Below are 15,103 nucleotides of genomic sequence, written 5' to 3'. Positions count from 1 at the left end.
TATACGTGCTCTATAACGGAGGATCACCTCGATGCCGTCAAAAAAGACTGCAACTGGGGTCCCGAGGTTGTGTTGCAAATTCCATCCTCCGATGAGAGCGTCACCACTCATGTGGAGGGGTTTTTATGCGTTTATACTTACCCCTTCACATTGGGACCCGTCGACCCAGTGATTATTGATTTCTGCAAAAGATATCAGGTCACCCTCGGTCAAATTCATCCCTCTTTATGACGTATAGTGATCATATTGCGCTTCTTCTCTATCAAAGCCGGGGGGTTGGATTTTTCTCTAAACCATCTCATACGATTGTACCGGCCTCAGATATTTTGAGGACTAATCAGACTTCATCGTCGGGCATCGAAGGCTTTGATGTCGAGCATCGATGAAGATAAGGATTGGGGTTGGATGGGTCGTTATATTCGAGTGAGGACCCGTGATCTTATTCCGGAAGAGAAGATGTCGTTCCCCGAAGAATGGAATTTCGACCGTAAGTGATTCTTGTTCGCCTTTCATGTCCCTTTCTGATTTTTTCTGATGTCTTTCCCTGATATTCAGCTGCCCCTTGGATGCCTCAAGCGGTGCCTGACCTCGAGGACTGGGTTTGGATGTTAGCCTCAACCTCCTCTTATGCCGAACGCGCTTGGCATGATTTGGCAAAAGGTAGATGGGAGGCCAAGAACCATGGTGAGGTTTGCTTTTTGTTTCCTTCGAAGTATTCTTTGCGTTCTATTTGTTAACGATTTCCTTTTGTGCAGGCGTAACTAGGGACGCCGCTTTGAGGCCTTTGAACGGTGAAGAAGGAAACAAGTCCCTGGTCCCTAAACAGGGGAAAGATAAGAAGCGAAGATCTTCCTCTCGGTCAGAGGACCCCAAGCCCAAAACTCGAAGGATGAGGAGAAAAGCAATTGCCCTTCCGATTGACTCGGTCCAACAACTGAGAGAAGAAGAAGAAGAAGAAGAAGATAACTCCTCGGCTTTGGTAATCCTATCTACGGAGGCCATCGAGACTGCTAGAGCTCCCGAACCGATGGCGGATGTGCCTGTAGGGGTTGTTTCCGAAGACCTAAGTCTCTACTGGAGTACTCCGAGTGATTTACTCGGGGTTATGACAATGGGTCATTCGCCTTCTCTTCCATCTTTTTCTGAGGAGGCGTTAAAGGAAGCTCGAGAATTGAAGACTCCCAACATCGGCGCAGGCTCTGGTGCAGGGGACCCTTTTAGGGATTTCTTTACTGGAGTCGACGATGTTTCCGATATCGGTGACGCTTCTCTTTTATTAGAGGAGGCTCAAATCTTTATTACTCGGGTAATGATTCTTCCACACTTGGTTTCTTTGTTCTTTTCCATACTTGACTTGTGTTTTTTTTTCTTTTTACTGTGCACGCCATCGGTAGGTTTTAAGTCGATCTTAGCCAGTGTGAGGCCGAGCTCCAGAAGGTCTCAAGTGAGAGAGATGCCATGCGGCTTCTTTGCAGCCAAAAGGACGAGGTTATAAAGGATCTCCAAGCGGATTTGGCTAAGGTCCGTGAAGAAGAGGTCGAGCTTGATAAGCAGGCGAGCCTCGTTCTGTTAAAGTATGGGTCTGACTCAACTGTGAAAGTTAACCCTTCATTGTCTCAGTTGCATCAAAAGATCGAAAAGATCGGGCTACTTCGAGAAGAAGTCGATCAAATCCGAGCTGAATTCAATCGGTGGAAGGAGACCATCGACTGCCTGGCTACAGAAAAAAAAACCATCTTGACAAGATTGTTATCGGCCTACGTTCATCTTTGAAATGTCAAGCAAAAGGGGTCGGTACAAGCTAAGAAGATCGATGAGCTTGAAACCCGACTTGTTGAGGCTAAGGCAGAGGTTGAGTCATCGAAAGTCTTGGCGGTTAAGTCCATTGCTGTATATCGGGCTGATGCTGAGGCTGCTCAGATGGAGGCCCGGGAAGCGGCGAATACCGCCGACGCTCGAGCTCATTGGATTGCCGAACTTGCTAAGTGAAGGTCTCGGAGGGAGACCCTCGAGGAGATACACGCTCGAGTTTTCGACCTTACCGAAGAGATAAAAAAGGCAAAAGAGTTCGATGCGGAAGCTGAAGCCTTGGCTTCTAATGATGATGATGATGATGGTAGCAAAAGCGGATCCGAGGATGGGGAAGAGCTCGACCGGGAAGCTTAGTTTCTTCATGTCTGTAAATTAATCACGTAGGCAATTTTGTATATATATATATAACAAGGTCGACTTGTTTTTGTTTTGTGAAAACTTTTAATCAAATGTTGACCTTTTAGTCTCTCTAATCAATCAGATTTGAAGTGATGTAGCCCTCAGGTTTGCTAGTTGAGTCGATGATTCAAACTTTGAAGAAACATGATCCGTAGGTGTAATGTAATAGTTGAGTTAACGTAAACTCAGAGTAAAAGTAGCTTATTATCCGTCGAGTGAATGTTTCAACCTCGAGATAATGTGGCCCGTAGGCGTAATGGTCGAGTGAGTGTTTGCTCGAACTCAGAATAAACCTCGCCCGTAGGCTTAATAGTCGAGTGAATATTTCGAACTCAAGATATTGTAGCCCGTAAGGGTAATGATCGAGTGAGCACTTGCTTCGAACTCGGAATAACAGTAGCCCGTAGGCTTAACAGTCGAGTGAATATTTCGAACTCGAGATATTGTAGCCTGTAGGCGTAATGGTCGAGTGAGCGCTTGCTTCGAACTCGGAATAAAAGTAGCTCGTAGGATTAATAGTCGAGTGAATATTTCAAACTCGAGATATTGTAGCCTATAGGCGTAATGGTCGAGTGAGCGCTTGCTTCGAACTCGGAATAATAGTAGCCCGTAGGCTTAATAGTCGAGTGAATATTTCGAACTCGAGATATTGTAGCCCGTAGGCGTAATGGTCGAGTGAGTGCTTGCTTCGAACTCGGAATAACAGCAGCCCGTAGGCTTAATAGTCGAGTGAATATTTCGAACTCGAGATATTATAGCCCGTAGGCGTAATGGTCGAGTGAGCGCTTGCTTCGAACTCGGAATAACAGTAGCCCGTAGGCTTAATAGTCGAGTGAATATTTCGAACTCGAGATATTGTAGCCTGTAGGCATAATGATCGAGTGAGTGTTAATTCTGGTTGCACAATAAATCTCAAGTCATTGTACATGTGTTCATGTTTTGCGCCTATGCTTGGGCCAATCTACATGAGCATGGTTCGTTTTGACCATTTGGCTCTTACAATTTTTCCTGATGGAACCCTATTGTTGTGAAATGACTTTCTTGCATCTGAACTCGATGTATTTAAGGGCCTGATGCCCCCCGGAATCCGAGGTCGATTGGAAAAGGCCTCGGATACTGTTTTAAAAGTGCAGCACGATCGATGGTTGCCTCATTAAAAACCTTGTCAAAAAACTCATTTGGGATAAAAACCGGTCTAAGGGAAAAAGAGTGCAACACGTGCTTTTAAGCGAAAGATCCACCTCAGCTCTTGTTCGGACTTCTGCAGGGGTCAGTTAAATGAATATGGAAAGGTTCTACCTTAGCAGTAGTACCGTTTTAGATGTGATACATTCCAACTGCTTGATAGCTGCTTGCCGTTTATGATGTCGAGCCTGTACGATTCTTTTCCGACGTTCTCGAGCACCTGATATGGTCCTTCGCAATTTGGTCCTAATTTTCCTTCGTTTGGATTCAGGATATTGATGGTGACTTTTCTTAATACTAAGTCCCTGGGTTTGAAATGGCGGAGCTTAGTTCTTCGATTATAATACCTTTCAATTCGTTGCTTTTGGGCGGCCAATCGGATGAGGGTAGCTTTTCATCCTTCGTCCGATAATTCAAGGCTGGTGTTCATAGCCTCGTTATTTGATTCTTCCTTCATGAATCGAAATCTGGTACTAGGTTCACCGACTTCGACTGGTATCAATGCTTCAGAACCATTTACTAGGGAGAATGGGGTTGCCCCCGTACTAGATTTTGACGTTGTTCGGTATGCCCAAAGGACTTCGGGCAGAATTTCTCTCCATTTTCCCTTAGCGTCGTTCAACCTCTTCTTCAGGTTTTGAAGAATAGTCTTGTTTGTTGATTCGGCCTGTCCGTTCCCACCGGGGTGGTATGGCGTTGATAGTATCCTTCTTATTTTGTGATCTTCGAAGAATTTTGTGACTTTGCTGCCCACGAATTGCTTCCCATTGTCGCATAATATTTCGGCGGGTATCCCGAATCGGCATATGATATGATCCCAAATAAAGTTTATAACTTCTTTCTCTCTTATTTTCTAGAACGCCTGCGCTTCAACCCATGTAGAAAAATAGTCAGTCATAAATAAAATGAATTTGGCTTTACCTAGGGTCGATGGCAGAGGGCCGACGATGTCCATTCCCCATTTCATGAACGGCCATGGGGATAGGACCGAGTGAAGTTGCTCTCCAGGTTGATGGATCATTGGCACAAACCTTTGACATTTATCACATTTACGAACAAATTCTTTCGCATCCTTGCCCATATCGATCCAATAATACCCCGCTCTGATCATTTTTTGAACTAATGTGTCGGCACCGGAGTGATTCCCACAAGTGCCCTTGTGCACTTCCCGGAGGATATAATGGGTATCTCCCGGACCCAAGCATACTACCATCGGTCCGTTGAATGTCCTTCGATATAGTGTTCCGTCTGTGGCCAACGTAAATCGAGCAGCTTTAGCCCGTAGGGTCCTAGAATCATTATGGTCCGATGGGAGCTTTCCATTTTTTAAGTATTCAATATACTTGTTTCTCCAATCCCAGGTTAAGCTAGTAGAATTTATCTCGGCGTGCCCATCTTCGATTACTGATCTTGAAAGTTGAATGACAGTCCCCGAGCTCAAATCATCTACTTCGACCGACGATCCCAAATTCGCAAGAGCATCGGCCTCATTATTCCATTCTCGTGGAACATGCCGTAGAGTCCATTGTTTGAAATGGTGCAAAGTGATAAGCAGTTTGTCCAAATAACTTTGCATCCTACCTTCTCGGACTTCGAAGGTTTTGTTTACATGACTCACCACCAGCAAAGAGTCATAATTAACCTCAATGACCTCTGCTCCCAAGTGTCTAGCCAGCTCGAGACCTGCAATCATGGCTTCATACTCGGCCTCGTTGTTAGTTAGCCTGATAGTTTTTATAGCTTTCCTAATAATGTTACCCGTGGGGGGTTTCAAAACTATGCCTAGTCTGGACCCCTTTACATTCGAAGCACCGTCCGTAAAAATGATCCATACCCCCGACGATATACCTGATTTCAACAGGAGTTCTTTTTCGACTTCGGGTACAAGGGTTGGCGTGAAGTCAGCCACTAAGTCTGCTAAAATTTGAGACTTGATGGCCGTACGGGGTTGATATTCGATATCGTACCCACTGAGTTCGATGGCCCATTTGGCCAATCGGCCTGATAATTCGGGCCTATGTAAAATATTACGAAGTGGGCAAGTGGTTAATACGCTTATGGGGTGACATTGAAAGTACGGCCTTAACTTTCTAGAGGCGCTTACCAGCGCAAGTGCCAATTTTTCTAAGTGCGGATACCTCGTTTCCGCTTCTCCTAAGGTCTGAATTACGTAATAAACGGGAAATTGCATACCTTGCTCTTCTCGAACTAGCACACTGCTTACGGCGACTTCCGATACCGCCAAGTACAAGTATAGTTTTTCTTCGGTTTTTGGAGTGTGAAGCAGTGGTGGGCTCGATAGATATCGTTTCAATTCCTGTAACGCTTGTTGGCATTCCAGTGTCCAAGCGAAGTCGTTCTTCTTTGAGTAGAGAGAAAAATTTGTGACTTCGATCTGATGATCTTGAAATGAACCGGCCTAAGGCTGCAATTATTCCCGTTAACCTTTGTACAGCTTCCACGCCGTCCACGATGGTGATGTTTTCGATGGCCTTTATTTTGTCGGGGTTAATCTCAATTCCCCGATTTGATACCATGAAGCCGAGGAACTTGCCCGAACTCACCCCGAAAGCATATTTTTTGGGGTTGAGCTTCATGTTGTATTTTCTCAGAATCTCGAACGTTTCCTGCAGATAGGCCAAATGGTCCTCTGCGCGCAGGGACTTAACTAGCATATCTTCCATCGATTTACCTATTTGTTCTTTGAATATTTTATTTACTAGGCGTTGATAAGTAGCTCCTGCATTTTTAGCCCGAAGGGCATTACATTATAACAATATGTTCCATATCTGGTCACAAATGAAGTCTTTTCTTGGTCGTCCGGGTTCATCTGAATTTGATTATACCCGGAAAAGGCGTTGAGAAAGGTGAGGATCTCGTGGACGGCCGTGGCATCGATCATGCGATCGATGTTGGGCAGTGGAAAGGAATCTTTGGTGCATGCTTTGTTCAAGTCCTTATAGTCCACACACATTCTAAGTTTGTTCCCCTTTTTAGGCACTACAACCATATTGGCTAACCATTCGGGGTATTTCACCTCTCGAATGGACCCTATTTTGAGAAGTTTGGTTACCTCATCTTTTATGAATGCGTGTTTTACCTCCGATTGGGGTCTTCTTTTTTGCTTCGCCGTTCTGAACCTAGGGGCCAAGCTCAGCCGATGTGTTGTTATGTCCGGTGGGACCCTGTTATATCTAAATGGGATCAGGAAAAACAGTCGATGTTATCGATAAGAAATTGAATGAGTTTCTTCCTGAGTTCGGGGCTCAAACCCGTTCCTAGGTATACCTTTTGTTCGGGCCAGTGTTCGATCAGTATGATTTGCTCCAGTTCCTCAATTGTTGATTTGGTGGCATCGGAATTATCGGGGGTCACGAAGGATCGAGGGATCCATTGATCGTCATCTTCTTCAATGTTCTGCTTACCTGGCTGGGTCGAAACCGATGTCTGTGATTGCTATTTGGCGCTCTGCTCCTCGACGAAGAACATTTCCTTTGCGGCTGGTTGTTCTCCATACACTATTTTGACACCTCTCGATGTTGGGAATTTGAGGACCTGGTGTAGGGTCGAGGGTACAGCTCTCATGATGTGGATCCACGGCCTTCCGAAAAGGGCGTTATATCTCATATCGCCTTCGATCACGTGAAACTTTGTTTCCTGGATGGTTCCGGCCACGTTTATCGATAGTGTAATCTCGCCTTTGGTGGTTTCACATGCCATATTGAATCTGTTTAGAACCAGAGTTGTAGGTATGACCTGATCTTGCAGGCCGAGCTGTTCTACGACCCTCGATCTGATGATATTGGCCGAGCTACCTGGATCAATTAACACACGCTTAATTTTAGTTTTATTCATGAGTACGGATATTACCAAGGCATCGTTATAGGGTTGGATGATTCCCTCTGCATCTTCATCATTGAAAGACAAAGCCCATATGGGTGTGTAATCTTGAGTTCGAGATCGCTTTTCCCTCACTATCGATGTTTTAGTGCGTTTAAGCATTGGTCCCTGAGGGGTATCGACGCCGCCGATGATCATGTGAATGACGTGTTGCGGTTCTTCTAGCTCATTTTGTTTACCGAAGTCCTTGTTCTTAAAATGGTTCTTCGCCCTATCACTCAGAAATTCCCAAAGGTGCCCTTTGTTAAATAAGCGGGCTACTTCCTCTCTTAATTGCCTGCAATCTTCCGTTCTGTGGCCATGGGTGTCATGATATTCGCACATTTGATTGGGATTCCTTTGGGCAGGATCGGTCTGCATGGGTCGAGGCAATCTGGCATCTTCGATGCATCCGATGGCCGATACGATGGAGGATGCATCAATGTTGAAGTTATATTCCCATAATCGAGGGACTTCTACAGGATCGGCATATTTATCAAAGTCGCTCTTGCTCATAAGTCCCAGAGAAATTTGCCCTCGATCAGTCCTTTGGTTATTCCGAACTGTATCGCGTGCTGAACCGTTGTTCATCTGATCTGTGACGTACGGTTGATATCGGTCTCTGTTCGACCTTTGTTCTCTGTTGATTTCCCTCTGGTTTTTAGTGGTTGTGTGGTTCTGATGCACGGGTCCATACGAAGCTCCCAATTGATCATCCTCGACCCTGATTTTTGATTGATTCCGGTTGTATACGTCTACCCAAGTTATTGCTGGGTACTCGATCAAATTTTGTTTTAGCCGATGTGATGCTGTCGAACTTAGCCCATTCAACCCTTGGGTGAAAGCTTGCACGGCCCAATCGTCTGTGACCGGTGGCAAATCCATACGTTCTATTTGAAATCGGGATACGAACTCCCTCAACATTTCATTACACCTTTGTTTTACTTTGAAGAGGTCCGATTTCCTTGTTGCAACCTTTATGGCACCAACATGTACTTTTACGAACGAATCTGCTAACATGGCAAAAAAATCAATGGAATTTGGTGGCAAGTTGTGATACCAGATCATTGCTCCCTTTGCGAGGGTCTCTCCGAACTTTTTCAACAACACGGATTCGATCTCATCATCCTCCAAATCTTTGCCTTTGATGGCACATGTGTAGGAGGTGACATATTCGTTAGGATCGGTTGTACCGTTATATTTGGGAATTTCGGGCATACGAAATTATTTGGGGATTGGTTTGGGGGCCGCGCTCGAGGGAAAAGGCTTTTGTATGAATTTTTTCGAATCAAGCCCTTTTATCATTGGCGGAGCCCCTGGAATTTGATCGACCCTAGCATTATACGTTTCCACTTTTTTGTCGTTAGCATCGACTCGTTTGTGAGTTCCTCGAGTAATTTACCAATTTCAGGAGCGGTCCCTGATTCTTGCTCGTTTGATTTCACTATGGCGGGCTCCGTTCTGGGGGTGACTTCTCGAAGAAGTGGATTGGAGTACGGCATACTTTGCATATGAGTTTGGCTCTGCAACTGAGCTATCACTGCTTGTTGGGCTTGTAGCATTTCAAAAATCATACGCAAGCTGACCCCGATTTTTCCCGTGCTGTGGGTGTCTCGGGCTATGGGTCTAGCACCGCCCTGAACGCTTCTTTCTGGTTCAGAACGCTGATTCACTTCCAGAGCTATTTGTAAATTGATATCCAATGGTACTTCGGCTCAAATTTTGGGTTCTTCGATCCGAGCCTCGTTGCCATTGTCAGGTAGCCTTCCGGCCCCGGGCGCCAAGTTGTTGGTTTCATCTTGAAGGCCGGCTTCGAGGTCGATAGGTAGAGCCATAGCTGATTTGAAGTTGTAAGCTAGAGTGTACTGTAGATTTATATCAAACAATCGCTGTTACCCTTAGCCCCACGGTAGGCGCCAAACTGTTTACCCAAAAAATCGGATAACGTTAAATTTAGGTATGGTGCTAAGGATACGCAAATTTCTTTGATACAAAAATAACAATACCAATATTTTTGCTATAAAATGGGAATGATGAACAGGAAAACTGAATGAATTGAGACAAAACAATCACAAAGAAATCTCAATGTATGTTAGAAAAAGAATGTGTCTATTGCAATCTGTCTTCCTATAGCTTACAAGGGTGTCCCCCTTTATAATAGAGGGTCACTGCTTTATCTATAACAACATAATAAAATAATGCATATAGTTGAGGACCCATGATGGTTTGTCTCTTCCTCGGTTCTCGCCAAGATTCTCTCCCTAGGTGCGGTTGTAACGACTCTTGCCTGCGAGCTTGACACTGGCTCGAGCTCGGTATTAGATCGAACCCACGGTCTTGGTTTGAGCTCGATTCTGCCTTAGGGCATCGATATTCGGGGTCTTTGTTGGTTGGTGTTTCCTCGTAGTTCGGTTTGGATATGGGCTCGATAATGATACCGAATTTTATCGTCGATTGGTCTTATAGCTCGACACTCCTACTTCGGAATTTGTCCGAGCTCGTCATGTGGATACCCTTCGATCGAGACGTCATCGTCTCGACCAATTTTTATGACTGAGAATCGGTTTTGACCGTACATACACATATATATATATATCGTCATAAAAAATTGCTCAAGTAAAATTCTTTTTTAAAAGAAATTAATAATAATAATAATAATTAATTAATTTCAACTAATCCTTGTTCCAATTAAGGGAAAAGGGATTCCGATTTACTTGGGGCACAATATTTTGGGTGTTACTTGGGACAGAATTTTGTTGGTGGTACTTGGGGCACAATTAAGCAAACAATGGAATCCAAAGCTGAGTTGGTCTAGGATTTGCTTCTAGTTTATATATAGAGAGTAGCTAGGTTGAGAAGTGATCGACCACTTGCTAGGTTTCCCATCTCAAATCTTTTGAATATGGAGTCTGAAATCGAATACAACCATCCCTGCTCGATTGGAGGCCTCCTAATTCGGCAACAAGTATCACCAATCAATAACGATAGGAGTAATAATATTATTTCTCCTTCTTCTTTACCCATTTTAGCCATTCAATTTCACCTTCATACTATGAACCTGCACCCCATGAACCTGCACAATTCCAAGGAGAGCGAATCCATATCAAATCATTTCGTGATCTCACACTGCCCCCTTTTTTATACATGTTGTCATATGACATGTTCTACAGTGTCATGCAATCAAATCTCAACAACTGGGGTGAGGAGTTTGATCGGAATTATCGCCACGTTGTCATCCGTGATATGATAGGCAAAGTACGTGAAATTGTTGATGATGAGTCTAACAAAGGTTGCCGAATCTTGAAGGTGTTCGTTTCTTTAACTTTAGTCATTGACCATTATTCTGATGAGAGGAGTTTGTTGGAAGGATTGTCAACGCGCTTCAATGGGATGGTACCTGCTCGTAAGTCATTAATCATGGAGCTGTCAGAGAGAATGGAGATCGATGAAGATGAACGTATAAATGATGATTGTGTCATCTGTTTTGAAGAGTTTGGGAAGGACAAGAAGATTTTGTGCATGCCTTGCTCTCACATGTTTTATGGCGAATGCATTACGACCTGGTTATAGAAGAGTTATCGTTGCCCTATATGTCTCTATGAGATGCCAACCGCTCATGTATTAGACTCCTAAATTAGTTGGATCGTCTTTATTTTTGAGACTACAACACTTGTACAATAATTGATGTATTAAGAAAGCTGAGTTGAATATAACACTTTGAACAAGTTGATAATTCCAAAAACTCACTTGCATTATCTTTATGTTTTTTTTGGTACATTTGATATTTGTTATTATGATCGAGTACATTTTATTCATGATACCAAATAAGCTCTTCCATTTGATGTTCACTTTCTATATGATTATTGCACTTAATTCATGTCGATGATAGTCTAGAATTTCAAGTGAAGCAAATCAGACTTTGTTTTTGTAAAGGATTAATTAAATTACTTATGCTAATATCTCTCCTATTGGATAGACTATATTAGCCTTTCTTTGGTGGAAACAAACTTATGATGACAGGCTAGTCTAATGGATTGAAACAAACAAACTTATCATGGGGCTGAAACTTTAGTTCTTGAAAAAATACCTCATTCCATTGATTAGATCTAGATATCAGCCTGAACAGTAACCTGTCAATGTTAGAGAAATTCATGAAAAAGACTGAAAGTTGCGCTATGATCCGTTAAGAAAACAGACTTGAAGAAAAAGATTGTCAAATTTCTGAACAATTACCTTTGACTTACCAAAAAGCTCTCTAAATTCACTGTAGAAGGTGGCAAAGTATGTGATCCTAAGTTTTTCATCTTTATTCCCAATTTGGGGGTTTTCCCACCCAAATTATTAATAATAAAGGTGTAATTCCTTTTTTAAAATGTTAATTACATTTGTTTCTTGATTTATAAGATGTAATTTTCATACAACAATAATATACCCAGTGAAATCCCACAAGTAGGGCATGGGAAAAAGATGTAATTTTTATATTTGCAAATAAAAATACCTATTAAATTGCCCGAATAAACTAAAAAAAATAAACCGAATAAACGTTCCGAACAAACTCTATATTAGTTATAGGTGTACATTAAAGAAAATTGTGGAACCCGCTACCTTCAAATCCTAGATCCGCCTCTGCGGCCATGTCAAACCTGGAAAGGATTAGCAAGAAGGTAGTTTTCAACAGCCTTGAAAAGTTCCATGGCTTTATCTTTGCCTTCATTGTGTTCTTCTTCCTTAAATACATAATCACCCTTTGTCTGGTACTCACTTGGTGTCTTGCAAATACACCCTCCATTTCCAGTTGCTTCGAATTTGCTATCATAGGAAATGGATTCCAGTTTGTCTCCAACAACATCTCCTTCGATCACTGAACACTTGGTCACCAAGTTCTTGTCGTCAACAACATGGATCCTGTACTCAGAGGCGGCTCAACGGCTATAGTGGCCTAAATCCAAACTATATTAAGATTAAGAGGCCTCTTAAATTTATTTTCGTAAAATTCACATAATCATGAGACATAAAAGAATCTTCTTCTGAACTATGTATCAATCAAAATATGACTAAATAAGGAGCTAAGTCAGAGGCACTGAGTTTAAGTCGGAAAATAAAATAGTCAAAAATATGAAAAGAAATAAATGAACTTAGGGAGGAATTGGTTTGGTAAGTTGAGAGTTGGTTTGGTATCTCTCTCTCTCTCTCTCTCTCTCTCTCTCTCTCTCTCTCTCTCTCTCTGAAAGACACATAACGGCTACTTTCTAAACGCGAGTTTCCTACACGCTCCAGTCAATGGACAGGCCGGACGGTGCCTTTCCGGCTCATCTGGAAGGTGAAACTGCTCTAAACCCAACTGCGAACCAGTCTACCGAACTTACAGATGGAAAATTATCTTATGCTACAAAAGTCATCACTTCTTCCTCGAATGTGCCGATTCTCCCAAATCGCCATGGCAGAGAATCCGTTGTTTCTACCCACACCACTCACAATGGGATGCCGGGCGATGCTTTTCAAGGCATCAGAAGAGTGCAAACTTACCATTGTTGGGAAATTTCTCAAGCCACGACCCCAAATTGACAGAATTAGGTCAAAATTCAAGGAGTTGATTTCAATTAAGGGATCAACAAAAAATAGGTTTTTTACAAGTATAATATTTTTCTTGACTTCACCGATGAAGAAGACTTCAATACCGTTTGGTTTAGAAGGGTCATTGAAATTGAAGGACAACAAATGTGACTGCAAAAATGGTCCCCTGATTTTAAACCTGAAGAAGACCTGCCAATTGCTCCGGTATGGGTTCTTCTTCCTAGACTTCCTTTCCATATGCACACTTGGCATTATGTTAAACAAGTTGTGAGGTCAATTGGTACACCTCTTGAGATGGACTTATCTACCAGAGGTAGGACTAGGCCAAACATGGCAAAGGTTAGAATTGAAATCGACCTTCTAAAAGACCAACCAGAATCTGTTTATGTGGGGCAAATATACGAGAATGCTCCTCAAAAAGGTTTTGTGCAAAAACTAGAATTTGAAGGTGTTCCAAAATACTGTAAGTTTTGTAGAAAGTTGGGGCATAATATGATCAATTGTAAAGCTTTAGAAAGGATGAAAGCTACTAAAGCTAAAGAATTGGAAGCACATAAAGCTATGAAAACTCAGAATTCAGAATGGAGAGGCAAAGGGCAACAAAAGATAGAACAATCTTGATGTATCTGAAAAGGACATTGCTAAAGACAATGCTCAAGCTAGTGCAGATATAGCTAAGGGCTAGTCGTGGCAAAAGAATGATGTTGAGCTGAAGAATGTCATTCAAGGGCCATCAAACAATATCAAAGATAGAACCAACAGAAAGCTTAAGAAGCACAAGCAGAAGAAACTTCCTAAGAAGAAGTGTAAAGTTATCTTCAAGCCTATGTTTAATCCTTCAGAAGTTACAAATAAGGGCAAGAAGAGTAGCAAAGAGATAACAATGGCTCTACAAGAACTGGATCAGGGAAGTGAACATGTTGATATCAAGGATAAACAGAGTCAGCAGAGCAACAATAACGAGGAGGAAGTTCAAAGTCATGACAACTTAGTCAGAAATTGGAGCAATAATGAAGGCAATGGAATTCTAAATCACAGTGAAACTAAAGAAGACTGTTATGAATCTATATAAGAAAATGGAGATCAAGAGGAAAGATAAGCAGAAAAGAAAGATCATACATGGAAAGACTACGTCAATGAATCAACTAGCATACCATCTGAGATTAGAAATATCCCTCGAATTGATGTGGTAGTCGATCTCAATGTTGAATCCAATTCGAAACAGGACAAGCATATCACAAACTAACAAATTGAAGTGACCTCCCCTAATAGGGTGACTGTCATGATACTGGATGACTAATTGCAAATAGAATCAAAAGATGGTTCTTTCAAGGTCATAGGAGGCAAAGAAAAAGGGAAGAAGAAAGAAAAAAAAGAACAAAAGCAAAGATACTATACCTCCTAAAGGAGGAAACTCATGCTAATTACCCTAATATTTCCATGATAAGTGCTATATTTTGGAACATTAGAGGAGTCAATACCAAAAAAGCCTTACCAAGGCTAAAAAAAGCCGATTACCATCTATAAGGTGGAACTTGTTGCTATCTTGGAACCTTTTGCCAGTATCAATCAAATTGAGAGGTGCAGGAGATTCCTTGGCTATCACCACTGTATTTCCAATACTATTGGACAGATTTGGATCAGTTGGTCAGGCAACAACATGACCATTATTTTTAATAACAATGATCAGCAGATCACCATTAAATTCATTATGGGCGTGCTAATAGTGATCTCTATCTCACAACAGTGTATGCTAAATGCACCCCAGAAGAAAGGAGAGAACTATGGAGTAGTCTAGAGAGTACTCATCTCCGGGTGAATGGTTCATGGTGTATTGGGGGCGATTTCAAAAGATTTGAATTCAATACTTGTATGGATAACTGTGGTGTGATATATTTGGGTTTTGTTGGGCCAAAATATACATGGTGTAACAATTGGGAATCTAGAAGAAGAATCTGGAAGAGGCTCGACCGAGTTTTTATTAATGACCAATGGTCTCAGATATTTCAAAACAATATAGTCAATCATTTGGCTAGAACTGGGTATGATCATAGGCCTTTACTTATTCACTATCATGATCAAAATCAACAAGGGATGAAATATTTTGAGTTTCTTGATTTTTGGACTGACCAACCATCTTTTTGCAGGTACTAGAAGAAGTATGGAGTAATCAGGTTCATGGTAACCCTTTGTGGAGGTTACAACAAAAGCTTAAAATGCTTTGCAGAATACTAACTCATTGGTCTAAAGAAGA

General features: G+C 42.1%; 2 protein-coding genes across 2 annotated transcripts; one reads left to right on the top strand and one right to left on the bottom strand.

The window, feature by feature from the left end:
- Positions 1 to 10,419: 10,419 nt before the first annotated feature.
- LOC104113460 (E3 ubiquitin-protein ligase MPSR1-like) lies at positions 10,420 to 10,845 on the top strand. Its single transcript, XM_009623627.1, has one exon. The coding sequence runs from the start codon at positions 10,420 to 10,422 to the stop codon at positions 10,843 to 10,845; it is 426 nt and encodes a 141-aa protein (XP_009621922.1).
- A 536-nt stretch (positions 10,846 to 11,381) lies between these two features.
- Positions 11,382 to 13,101, bottom strand: LOC104113461 (pathogenesis-related protein STH-21-like). Its single transcript, XM_009623629.1, has 3 exons — positions 13,028 to 13,101; positions 11,919 to 12,180; positions 11,382 to 11,405 (listed from the first exon to the last, which is right to left on the bottom strand). Exons 1-3 carry the CDS (start codon positions 13,099 to 13,101, stop codon positions 11,382 to 11,384), a joined length of 360 nt encoding a protein of 119 aa, XP_009621924.1.
- Between the last annotated feature and the right edge of the window lie 2,002 nt (positions 13,102 to 15,103).

The sequence above is a fragment of the Nicotiana tomentosiformis genome, chromosome 9 (genome assembly GCF_000390325.3).
Source record: "Nicotiana tomentosiformis chromosome 9, ASM39032v3, whole genome shotgun sequence".
In the NCBI taxonomy this organism is placed as follows: domain Eukaryota; kingdom Viridiplantae; phylum Streptophyta; class Magnoliopsida; order Solanales; family Solanaceae; genus Nicotiana; species Nicotiana tomentosiformis.
Note: the sequence above shows the minus strand (reverse complement) of the source record. Positions and strands in the feature narration are given on the sequence as shown.